At 32.5% G+C, this 13,571-nt stretch overlaps 1 protein-coding gene across 13 annotated transcripts in view; it reads right to left on the reverse strand.

Moving 5' to 3' along the window:
• Nucleotides 1–13,571, reverse strand: part of CCDC138 (coiled-coil domain containing 138) — a 162,857-nt gene that overhangs the window by 88,382 nt on the left and 60,904 nt on the right. For 8 of the 13 annotated variants that reach the window (XM_023520486.1, XM_011375295.2, XM_023520488.1 and 5 more), the window contains 2 exons: nucleotides 3,528–3,666; nucleotides 1,186–1,682 (listed from right to left, as the gene is read on the reverse strand). The exons of 4 other annotated variants lie outside the window; for them this stretch is intronic. In XM_023520486.1, the coding sequence (XP_023376254.1) occupies nucleotides 1,517–1,682; nucleotides 3,528–3,666 (305 nt within the window). In that variant the 3' untranslated portion in view covers nucleotides 1,186–1,516. Of the gene's footprint in view, nucleotides 1–1,185; nucleotides 1,683–3,527; nucleotides 3,667–13,571 lie in introns of those variants that run through there. One more of the 13 variants, XM_023520495.1, reaches the window with a different exon arrangement.

Here is a 13,571-nt window from a genome sequence, read left to right on the forward strand (position 1 = left end):
CAGATTTTCAAATTTATCAACACAGGGCAATACAAAATTTATTTATAATCTTAGAAATTTCTTTTATTTATCCAAAATACCTTTTTGTGTTTTACATGTTCCTGGCTTTCTATCTTTTGCTATGTATTTGTAGATATATTTTTCTTCTGCAATGTTTTGAGCATATTTATCTTGCTCTTAATTTTAACACTTTCCAAAACTATTCTTTTATCCTTCATTTTTCTAATTTCCTGAATTAATACTGAAGTGGAACATTCTGGCTCTATTTCTGATGAAAATATACAAAACTTTGACTTACTAACTCCTCCACCTCTACGTTTCAATCTCAGGGTTCCATTTATCCTCAATTTTTAACATCGGTTAATACAATCTTACTCAAATACTTACTAATAAATTATTGTTTTTCTCTTTATCATTTTGAAGAATTTAACATTTTACTGTATTTTAAAAACAGATTTATAATAATTAGTTCAATGTATTTAAGTGGTGCTTGTGTTTATTTCACTACAGCCTTTCGGAATAAGGTTGATTTAGTTAACTCGATTTTCCTTCATCTTTAAGTTGGGTAGAATAATCTAAGTAGCTACTTTTCTCAATGATAGTACATAAGTGGTATAATTTCCAAACACATGCACATCTAAAAATCTTTTTCTACTGTCTTCGATTATGAAAGATATCTTCACTAAGTATAAATTCTTGGATTAAAACTTCCTCTCTCCAAAAGTTAAGGGCATAGTTCCCTATCAGCTTCTGGCATTGTATCAGGCTAGCTTCATTTTTTTCTCTTGTAGGTAACTGGCATATGTTTCTTTTTGCCTTTGTCCTTGTAATTTAATAATAATAATTAAATTATAATTGTAATGTATCTAACTTATAAGATATCTAATTATGAACTCCATTTCTCATTGTTCTTTCCTGAAACGTGATAAGCTCTTTTGATCGGTACATGCAGATCTTTAGCTCCCCAAATCTTTTTTCAACTGTATCTTTGAATAATGCTTCTGCTTTAAAAATTCTTTCTCTAAAGTACTCTGAACAGTGCAATAAAAGAATCAGTATTTGTGAATCTAGGATAGAAAGTTATGATATGAAGATGGTGGTTAAAAAATATGTACTTTTGCTTCCGAAAGGGGATATTTCTAATATATTTTAAAAAAAAAAAAATGACAACATGATCTAGCCCTGTTCCCATATAAACACCAATTTTATTCCAAATAATGACATAATTTTAAGAATTTTTCTAAAGCGCTTTTATAAAAAAACTCCAGTGTCATTAGTTCTGGAAACTCCATCTTGCCCATTTTTTTTTACCTTAGTTGAACTGTAACATTCCAAAAATTCCAGAGCTTCAACAGATTTCATTTTTAAAGTTAAAAATTTTTTCATTTTATTTTTCATGATAAATGATGCTATTGAAAACTTTACTTGGTAGACTTTTAGTTACTTTGATGATTTTTGCAATCTTACAAATAAGCAACACATATATAATATATATATGAAACAACAGTAAGCCAGTCTAATGGCTTGCATTGGAGGCCAGGGAGTTGCATTTGGTTAAACCCAAATTGAACAGAGTTGAATTTAGGTTAATACAGAGAAAGGCATGTTCTGGATGTGTTGTCCTTTGTATTTCTTGAAGCATCAAATGAATTGTAAAAAGTTCAAATAGCTTCTTATTACTCCTGTAAGAGAATGAGTACATTAATTTACTTACATGCACTTAGGGAGTTGATCTGTAATGATACTGAGAGATAATTTATGTGTAAATGTGGGAAAATAACATCTATTTTTTTAAAATAGTGGAAAAAAATAGGTAACTAAAGGATTAAAATGCCAAGACAAACAAAATAGGTTGTATGAGGTAGGCCTAAAGTAGAAAAGTATTTAGGGAAAAAAGAAAATGTTTTATAATCCTGAAAACTGCACTCTACTCACTATTACAACACTTGAGAATTGCTCTTTCCTCACAGCAAGAAAAAATCAAATACATAATCATCTTATTTTAAGTAAGCTGGGCTTTTTAAAATAGCAGAATATTGGTTTACCTTTTGCCTTGGCTCCAAAATACCTTTTCAACCATCCTCTTTCTAATAACCAGTCAATAATTTCATTATCAATTAGTTAGAATTACATCTGATTACATATTTATTTCCTTGTCTACAAATACTTACATCTTGAGAGAAATTATCAAATAACTGTATGTAACTATCCATTTGATATAACAGGATTTGTATCTTTGTGGTTTTAAAGATTTACTTTAAGATTGCTTGAGCATCAATTATTCCCAGCCCTCTTGTTCAAGCTTTTTCTGGTTCTTTATCTAAGTCTGAAATGAACGTACGCTATAAAACACATCATAGATAGTAAAACACTTTGGCCCAAGGATATATATGTACTTTGAGACTACTTAAAAAAAAATCCCATGAATTAACAACTAAGAATTAAACCTAAGTAATGTAACTGCAGCTTCATGGCCCCACGGGTAAACTACAACAGGCCTTACTGAGAATTTATTGATTACAAATCAAGACAATTATGGTACAGTCAGTTTGCAAGAAAAGGAAGACAATGAATTGTTGTTTAATTGCTACCAGACAAAAGCTAACAATTTGTTGAGTATGAGGTTATAATTTGACAATAATTTACTATGGTAGGGTATGGTATATTAAGCACCAAATAGAATGTAAAGGCCTAGTCACATATCTACAAATAATTTTAAGGAGCATTATATTTACTATTCAAGTATAATGAGGCCTGGTAAAATACCTAAGTTCACTACCATGGAAATCATGGGTTAGGGGAACGGACAGGTGCAGAGGAGCTGAACCAAAACTAAAACTTTACTGTTATAAAAATAAGATGAGATAGAAGGTGTTCAGACTTGCCTCAGAGGAAACACTAGACCATACCAAGATTTAAGAAAAATATACCTTAAAATCTATATCCTTCAGTTATAATTTTAAAAATGGTTATACCAATGTTTGCATCAGGGGAAAGAAGAGGAAATATAAAAGAAAATAAAAACTCTCAATTCTTACAATAAAATCCAAATTAGTGGCAGTAGCAAGCCCATAATAATTTCCTAAAATAAACCCAGCTACTAACATTATTTTAAACCTTTTCTGCTTGCTTCATTCTAATTCCCTAAACTAACTTCGGCATATAAACAAGAAGCTGCAAAATATACTTTTATTATCTTTTATTATTTTCACCTGTGGTATTACAGAATATCAGTGTGCAATAATTTGTTCTGATACCATCACTTGGTTGCTAAAAATTGCTCATGGTTTTACATACTCTGTTTGAAATGAACTACAGAAACAACAAAACTTTCTAAGATTAAAACTCTAACTCTATACTAAGTATGTGGTCTTAGATAAGAATTCATATTTATGAATCTCAATTTTCTACATGTTTATTGGAAATTTTAATAATTAAAATTGAACTAGCATAGGATTCAGAAGGTCTAAATGATCATAATAAAATATTTTTTCAATAAAAAATGTTAGAAATTAAGAAATTCTTACTTGATTTTAGAAAGTTTCTGTAGAATAATACTGAGCTTTTCTAGTACTTGAAGATCAAGCTTAGGAGTTCGAAGCAGCACAGAGCAAGTACGAAAAAATAAAGTGTTGCTACAGGCTTCCAGGAAAGGCTGTAAGGATTCTGCAAAACAAATCATCAATCAGTGCTTTACTGTTACGGAGTAGCTAACAAAGAAATTAAAAACAAAATAAAACCAGAACTATGTGGGGTATTTATAAATATTGATTGGATTTTCATTCTTTCTATACTTAACTTTGGAGCAAAAATATCATCATTTGAAAAAAATAAAATATCCACTGGCTCTCGTTGAACAATGCATATCAAAGATTATTTTCCCTAATATCAAACTTCTATTAGGCAGAATTAAGCAGAAATCCCATGTCTGAAAAAACAGGGACTCGTTATTTCAATAAGTTCATAACCATAAGCTGAGTTTTAATAATTAGCAATAAGAAATTTTGTTGGAGTAGTAAAATTTAAAAATCCTAAATTTAAGAATTTCATTTGAGTGTTAGTGACAATTTACATAACCTCTGAATAGGGAATAACTTTTTAACCATAAAAGCAAAAAGGAAAAAAGACTCATAAAAGATTGAAAATTTTTACAAAATAAAAAATTTAAATGTCTATGTGAAAAATGTTTGTAAATTAGAAAGCAACAGTTCTAAAACAAAACAAAACAAAAGGGAAATGCCAAACTTGGGGGGGAGGGTCCCAATGTAATATATTTGCCAAAAGATTGATATTATTACTATAAAAAGAACTCATAAATCAATAAAAATAAGATGGACCTAATGTTTTTAGTAATGAACAGACAGCACAAACAACAGAATAAATACAGCCAAAATATTCAGCCTTAATAGGAATAAAATAAGTGGATGTGGCAAATTTGTATCAAAAGCCTTAAGAGTGTATAGCCTTTGATTCAGCAATTCTGCCTCTAACAATGTAACTGATGGTGATGTAGGCAAAGGCTTATGAATAAGGACCACAAGAAAATTCGTAACAGTGAAACTAAAAGCTCTGTTAAGGCTGTAATGTGTTGAACGAAACAATATAATAGTATAAAATAATAGTATACAAATGTTTTTTAAGGTGTAAATCACTATTATTAGTAATTAGGGAAGCTTGAACAGAAACAAAAATCACACAAAAATGTTAAATCATGGCCTTTCAAATAGTTAAATTCCCCTGTAAAGAGCCTCTATAAAAATCAGAAGCTCCCACAATGAATATACAGGACTTTATTTCAAATAGGTACGAAAGACATAAAAATATGATAGCTTTGCATTCTTCATTCTTTTGGAATCCATAAACACAGCCTGACAGACTACATGACAGTATCTTGATAGTGTACTGAATAAAATAAACTACAGCACATCCTCAATGAACTTTCATTCAAAGTTGTTTCATGTTAATGAGATGCTATAGGAGTTTCTCTCGTTTATATCAATTAGCCTGTAGTAAAAGTGGTTTCGTTATCCATTGTTTCACTTAAAGTCACAGAACCTATCAAAGATGATGTTAAATGAGTACTTACTGTATTAAATAATGAAATTAACCAAACCCCCTTCACCCCCCAAAAAATCGGAGAAATGTTTTGATAAAAGAACAAGAAAGGTGGTATATGCTAGCAATGGAACACTAGAGACAATGACTGTGTGTCCTTTGCATGTTACTAAGTGGTAAAAGTAGGAGAAAATATATTATTTTTCCAAAAATATTATTTTCCAAACATTAATCCAGGTATGGTCTAAACTTAGTTCGGCAAGTCATACATATGTGTACATGACTGTGTGTATGCATATATCTCAACCTCAGTTACAAAGAATCTTAAAGAATGAAAATTTAATTATATAAATGTCTAATCACTATTCCTCACACCTGAAAATAACAAAATATTGAATTCCAATGGTAATTTAAAATATTTTTTAGAAGAATGAAAATTTAGGTTACAACTGAAAATAGCTTCATTAGACAATTGTATACAGTTTTCTTATTTTAGGTCCTCAGATGTGATTCATGTCATGTCGATTCTAAACAAAAAAGTTAACTAGTACATGGCTAACAGAATGGAAACCAAAGGGTGAAGAACAATAATAAGTCATTACAAGAAAGACCACGAAAAGCTCTTAACATATGTACAATCTATAATGTTGATATTTTCAATTTAAAGGTCTAAAATCCAAAAAAAAAAGTTATGATGGTTGTTTGTTTATTGCCAAAGCATGAAATAGGGTATATCTTCCTTTATTTTACTATACTTTATATGTAAATCCAGTCTTGGCATGAACAAAACACACACATTTAAGAGTTATTACAAAAAACTCCAAGTCAACAATGCCAAACAAAGTGAACTTCTTTTATGACCTCTAATGGAAAAAAGCCAAAACCATTAAAAGACTTTAATATATCAGTATATTTAACAAGTGAAGCTTATAAAAGTGCTTTTAGAAGTAAAAGAGGTTCACTGACTTGACTTCCAATCTTTTAAACCTGTGAGACAGACAAGAAATAGAGGAGAAAAGAAATTCTGGGATCCTCATATGCATTAGGTTAAATATAAACATTGTAGTTTTAGCATTTTTTTCAATATTACAATATTAAAATTAATTATATTTTTACAGCTTAGAAGAATTTTAATTTGAATAAACATGGCTAGTACAAGAGAGGAAAAAAAATTTGAGAGCTGAATAGACTAGGTAATTCCTCTTCTAAAATTCATGTAACACTGGATAAATTACCTAGCATGTCTTCACTGATTTCCACATTAAAATGGAGAAATAAAAATGCTTGACAGAATGCAAACTAACCAATCCAGACACCACCCCCCCTCCCCGTCCCCTGCCTTTGGAGCTTTCACACTTCTGGCCACAATTCACCTGCCCTAATTACTCCAGAGCCAGGTATCAGAAAACAGCTCTAAGCTCCAGAACTTGCTGAAAGTATTCAAATCAGTCAGTCCTTACCCTGCTTACTCACCCTTGCCAACACTTTCCTATGGAAGCCACAATATAGATTCCTGTCCAGTTTCCCCTTTTCCCTGGTGCTTCCCCATGTGGCCACCTATGACATGATATGCCCCTTTCTTTTAAAAACTGCAAGTATAAAAACTTTTCAAAGGTAGTCATCACTTGATCTGTTGGCCTCACTATACTTGAATAATGAAACTTACATTTTAAAACACATGTGATCAGAGCTTAGGGTGATATAGCTACAAGCTAAGGAATGTCTGCAAGTACAAAAAGCTGGAACAGGCAAGGAACAGATTGTCTCCTAGAGGAAGCACAGCCCTACCAATACCCTGATTTTGGCCCAGTGAAACTAATGTCAGGTTTCTGGCTTCTGGAACTATAAGAGAATATATTTCTATTGTTTAAAGCACTGGGTTTGTGGTTAATTTGTTACAGAAGCCATAAGAAACTAATACAAATAGCAAATATGTCCATATTACAGGAAAGCGAGTGGAAAAAAAGAAAAAAGAAGAAACATGTTTGTTAATAACAGACATAAAGTAAAAGGGAAATAAATAAAATTGAGTACTTCAAGTGTTACAGTAAATGTGAATGCTAATATTCAGTCTAGAATTTTGCATGGGTGAGATCAGTTTATTATTTTCCTTTGTTATGCAAACAAACAAAATCAGCAGTACATGAAAAATGTCCCATGATGAAATACAGTTTATTTCAGAAATCTACATAGTATAATGTCACCATCATAATTCGTTACATTAACCACATAATCTTTTTTAGATATATCAACTCTATAGATGTTAAAAATGCATGTGACAAAAGTTGACATACACTCTTAAAAAATATTTTAAAGAATTGATGGATACTTCCTTAAAATAATAGGATATGTCTATCTCTACCCATGCCAATAACATTATGTTCAATGGGAAAACACTAAAAGCATTCTTATTAAAATAAAAACTAAGATGAAAATGTTTACTATCATTGCTATTATTTAGCATTGTGCTGGATGTGTCACCCAGATCAATGAGCCAAGAAGATATAAAATTATAAAAACTGTTAAGGAAAAAACAAAACTATTATTTACAGATAATATGACTGTGTATCTGGAAGACCTAAGAGAATAAAATAGAAAACCATTACAATGAGAGAATGGAGAAAAACTTTACTGCCAAAGAAGACTTTCCAAACAAAAAGGAAAAGAGATTATTGAGTAAAGGGTGTTAGATCAAGTAGGTAGCATCTAAAAAAGTAGTTTAATCCATAGTGCATACCTTTCAACAAGGTAAATTGAAAATGAATTAGAGATCTCTGTGTGTCAAGTAAGCATCAGAGAGAAAAATAAAGTAGAGTAAGAGTGATAAGGAAAGTGGATGGTCAGTTAAATAGGATGGTCAAAGAAAAACTTTCTGAAGAAGTGATACTGGAGCAAGGACCCAAAGAAAGGGAGGGAGCAATTCTTGCCAGTATCTGGGAGAAAAGTACTACAGGTAGAAGGAGCAAGTGCAAAGACCATGAGGCAGGAGCAAGCTTGAGAGAATGGAGAAAAACTGTTGGTGAGAGTGTAGAATGGGAAGGGAAAAAGAGAGCCAGAGTTCAGACCTTATAGGGCCTTGTGGGCCATTTCTAGAACTTTGCCTTTTACTCTGAGATAGGAAGCCACTGGGGAAGTTATAACTGGGGGACTGATGTACAATTTGGTGAAGGTGTTGAGGATACAGTAGGAAAACTGGCAAAGAGGGAAGCAAAGAAACCAGTGAGAGACTCCTGAAATAATTCAGCCCAGATATGGCAGTTTGACCTCAAATAGTAGTAACGATCATAAAAGTACCAGGAAAAAAGCAAAGATATAAAACAATTCCATTTTAATCTCAGAACACAGAAGGCTTTGCCAAAATCTATATAAGAAAAAAAAAAAACAGAAAATCTGGCATGATTAATCTAGACTCAAAAGAAGATATATTGAGAGAGCCGAGGTTCAAAATGATGTAGGAAGATACTGAACTCACTTCCTCCCACAGACATGACAAATCTACAATTACAAATGAAATCATTTTCTCTAAAAGAGACCTGAAAACTGGAGGAAGAGAGCCTCCACAACAAAGGATAAAAGGACAGCATTAAGTCAGGAAGTAGAGGCAAATAAAAACCCTACCTCAGGTGCAAAGATCTACAATTGGGAGAGATCCCAAAATATGAAATTTTCTCCTGAGAAGTGAGAGACTTGTGCGCCATACCAGGTACCCCAACCCTTAGAACCTGCACAGGAGAGACAAGCCCCTCAAATGCCTGGCTTTGAAAACCAACAAAGATTACATTCAGAAAAACCACAGAACTATAAGGAATAAAGACCCTGCTCTTAAAGGGCTCACACACAGACTCACTCACCCCAAGAACCAAAGCAAAAACGCCAACTTGAAAAGTTCATAGACCTTATGTGAAGGAAACATCTCCCACTTACTAATCTTAAAGTGCCTGTTTGCCAGAAAGGCAGGAAACTGCTGGAATGCTCTCCAGAGACAGACTCTGGCAGGCACCATTTTTGTGATCTCATTCTACATTGCTAATGATGGCTCTGATGAGTACCATTCTGGAACTCTTCCAAACCTGCTAGAGCCTATGGGAGTACCCCACTGAGAACCCTGCCCTACCCCACACTGCAGCAGAGCATGACAACTGGGCTGGGCAAGAGCCCCAAACATGCCTGCACCTCAGTCACAACCCCTCTAGAACAGGCAGGCACATGCAGCCCACACAAGGGATGCTCCTTGAGCATCTCGCCATGGTGGCTAGTGAGGATTGCACTTTGGGGCCTCATATGACATTTATTACATAAGGCTGCTACATCAAGACTGGGAGAGACAATAAATTTGCCTAACACATAAATACAGAGTCAGGCAAAATGTAGAGACAAAGAATACGTTCCACATGAAAGAACAGAATAGATCCTCAGAAAAAGACATTAATAAGATGAACATAAGCAATCTGACTGATAGTTCAAAGTAACGGTTATAAAAGAAGAATAGATGAACTCAATGAGATCTTCAACAAATAGAAAATATAAGAGAGTTCCAAACAGAAAGCACAGAGCTGAAGAATTACTAAACTGAAAAATACAATAGAGAAGTTCAAAAGCAGACTGGATGAAGCAGAATTACAGATCAATGAGGTGGTGGATCAAACAATGAAACTCAGACAGGACAGCAAAAAGAAAAAAGAATTTAAAAAAAGTGAATATACCTTAAGAGACCATTGGAATTAACACTAAGCAGAATAACATTTGCATTGTAGGGTTCCCAGAGGGAGAAGAAAGTGCCAGAAAACTTATTTAAAGAAATAATGACTGAAAACTTCTCTTACCTAAGGAAGGAAACAGACATACAGGGCCAGGAAGTCCAAAGAGTTCCAAATAAGATGAATTCAAAGAGACCCACACCAAGACACATGATAATTAAAATGGTAACAATTAAAGAGAGTATGTTAAAAGCAGCAAGAAAAAAATAACTTCTTATATACAAGGGAAACCCCATAAGGTATCGGTAAAAATTTCAGCAGAAATTTTAAAAACCAGAAGAAAGTGGCATTACATATACAAAATACTAGAAGGAGAAAACTTCCAACCAAGAATTCTCTACCCAGCAATGTTATTCAGAAAGGAAAGATTAAGAGTTTTTCAGATAAGCAAACCTAAAGGATTTCATCACCACTAAAGGGGCCTTATAAGAAAGGTTAAAGAGACTTCTTTAAGCTGGAGAGAAATGGCACTAATTAATAACAAGAAAACATATGAACATAAAAATCTCACTGGAAAAGGTAAACATATAGTGAAGGTAGGGGATCAATTACTTATAAAGCAAGTATAAAGGTTAGAAGACAAAAGTAGTAAAATTAACTGAAACTACAATAATTAGTTTGTGATACATAAAATGAAAAGAGGGAAAAGTGACATCAAAAATATAAAACAAGAGTAGGAGAGTTAAAGTGTAAAATTTTGTAATGTGTTCAAATTTAAGCTGTTACCAAATTAAAACAGATTGTTACATACATAGAATGTGATAAGTGAACCTCACAAAGCAAAAATTTAATGTTAAATACACAAAAGATAATGAAAAAGGAATCTAAATACAACACTAAAGAAAGCCATCAAACCACAAGAGAAGAAAAAGAAGCAGAAAGGACAGAGAGGAACTATGAATACAGCCAGAAAACAATTAACAAAATGATAATACGTATGTACCCATCGATAATTATTTTTAAATGTAAATGGACTAAAATCTCCAATCAGAAGTCAAAGAGTGGCTGAATGGATTAAAAAAACACAATTCATCTATATGCTGCCTACAAGAGCCTTGCTTGAGAAGGACACACACAGACTGTAAATGAAGAGAGAGAGAAAAATATTCCATACAGCTGTACTCATACCAGGCAAAATAGTCTTTAAAACAATGCCTGTAATAAAAGATATAGAAGGGCATTACATAATGATAAAAGGGGCAAGCCAGCAAGAAGATATAACATTTATAAATATATACTGCACCAAATACAGGAACATCAAAATATATAATACAGATATTAACAAAACTAAAGAGAGAAATTAGCAGCAATAAAATGATACTAGGGGACTGTAACATCCCACTTATATCAATGGATAGATAATCCAGACAGAAATAAATAAGGAACCACTGACCTTAAACTACTAGGTTAAGATTATTAAGGTCAGTTAGACTTAATAGACATACGAAGAATATTCCATCCAATGTAGCCATCCAAAGCAGCAGAATACACATTCTTCTCAAGTGCATACCAAACGTTCTCCAGAATAGATCACATGCTAGGCCACAAAACAAGTCTCAATAAATTCAAAAAGACTGAAATTATATCAAACATCTTCTGCAACCACAATGGTATGAAACTAGATATTAATAACAAAAAGAAAACTGGAAAACCCACAACAATGAGAGATTAAACAATATGTTACTGAAAAGCCAATGGGTCATCAAAGAAATCAAAGAAGATATCAAAGAATACCCAGAGACAAGTGAAAACAGAAATATGACACACCAAAATCTATGGGATGCAAAAAAAAGCATTTCAAAGAGGAAAGTTCCTACCAATACAGGTCTATCTCAAGAAACGACAACAAAAACTCAAACAAACAATTTACAACAGCAGCAGCTAAAGAACTAGAAACAATAAAGAAAAACAAAGTCCAAAGTTAGTAGAAGGAAGAAAATAATAAAAATCAAAGTGAAAATAAAATAGATACTAAAAGGACAACAGGAAAGACTGATAAACTAAGAGCTGGTTCTTTGAAGAGATAAACAAAATCGACCTTTAATTAGACTAACCAAGAAAAAAAGAGAAGGGACTCAAACAAAATCAGAAATAAGAGAGAACAAGTTACAATTAATACCACACAAATACAGAGGATCATTAAGAGACTAGTATGAACAATATATAACAAAAAATTGGACAACCTAGAAGAAATAAATGAATTCCTAGAAACATACTCTTCCAAAACTGAACATGAAGAAACAGAAAATCTAAATAGACCGATTACTGCTAAATTCATTAAATTAGTAATCAAAAACTTCCCAATAAACAAAGTCTAGGACCAGACGGCTTAATTGGTGAATTCTAACAAACATTTAGAGAAGATTTAATACCTATCTTTCTCAAACTCTTCCGAAAAACTGGAAAGAAGGAAATACTTCCACACTCATTTTAGAAGGCCAGCATTACCCTGATACCAAAACCAGACAAGAACACAACAACAAAAATTACAGGCCAATATCCTTAATGAACATAGATGTAAAAACTCTCAACAACATATTAGCAAACCAAATTCTACAATACATTAAAAGGATCATACACTAAGATAAAATGGGATTTATTCCAGGGATGCAAGGATGGTTCAACATCTGCAAATCAATCAACTTGATACACCACATTAACCAAATGAAAGATAAAAACTGTATGATCAACTCAATAGATGCAGAAAAGCATTTGACAGAATTTAACATCTATTTATGATAAAAACTCTCAACAACATGGGTACAGAGATAACATACCTCAACATAATTAAGGCCAAATATGACAAACCCACAGCTGACATCGTATTCAACAGTAAAAGCTAAAAGTTTTCCCTCTTAGTTCAGAAACAAGATGCGGATGCCCCCTCACCACTTTTATTCAACATAATGTTGGAAGTCCTAGCCACACGATTAGGCAAGAAATAAAAAGCATCCAAATCATAAAGGAAGAAGTAAAATTGTTATTTGCAGATGACCTGACAGCATATGTAGAAAACTTAAAAGACTCTACCAAAAAATTGTTAGGACTAGTAAGTGAATTCAGTAAGATTGCAGGTTACAAAATCAATATACAGTAATCTGTGGTGTTTCTATGCACTAATAATGAATTAACAGAAAGAGAAATTAAAACAATCCCATTTACAATTGCATCAAAAAAGAATGAAATATACAAGACTAAATTTAACCAAACAGGTGAAAGACCTGTACACTGAAAACTATAAAACACTGATGAAAGAAAGTAAAAAAGACACAAATAAATGGAAAGACATTCCATGCTCATGGACTAGAAAAATTAATATTGTTAATATGTTCATACTATCTAAGGCAATCTACAGATTCAATGTAATCCCTATCAAAATTCCAACAACATTTTCACAGAATTAGAATAGATAATTCTAAAATTTATATGGAATCATGAAAGATCCCAAATAGCCACAGTAATCTTGAGAAAGAACAAAGTCAGAGGTATCACACTCCCTGATTTCAAACATACTGCACATCTATAGTAACCCCAACAGTATGGTATTGGCATAAAAAAACAGAAACATAAATCAATGGAACAGAATTAAGAGCCCAGAAATAAGCTCACACAAATATGGACAATTAATTTACAGCAAAGGAGTCAAGAACATACAATGGAGAAAAGACAGTCTCTTCAATAAATAGTGCTGGGAAAACTAAACGGCCACATGCAAAAGAATGAAACTGGAGCACTATCTTACACCACACAAAAATTAAC

This window comes from Pteropus vampyrus, unplaced genomic scaffold (assembly GCF_000151845.1).
Source record: "Pteropus vampyrus isolate Shadow unplaced genomic scaffold, Pvam_2.0 Scaffold269, whole genome shotgun sequence".
NCBI lineage: Eukaryota > Metazoa > Chordata > Mammalia > Chiroptera > Pteropodidae > Pteropus > Pteropus vampyrus.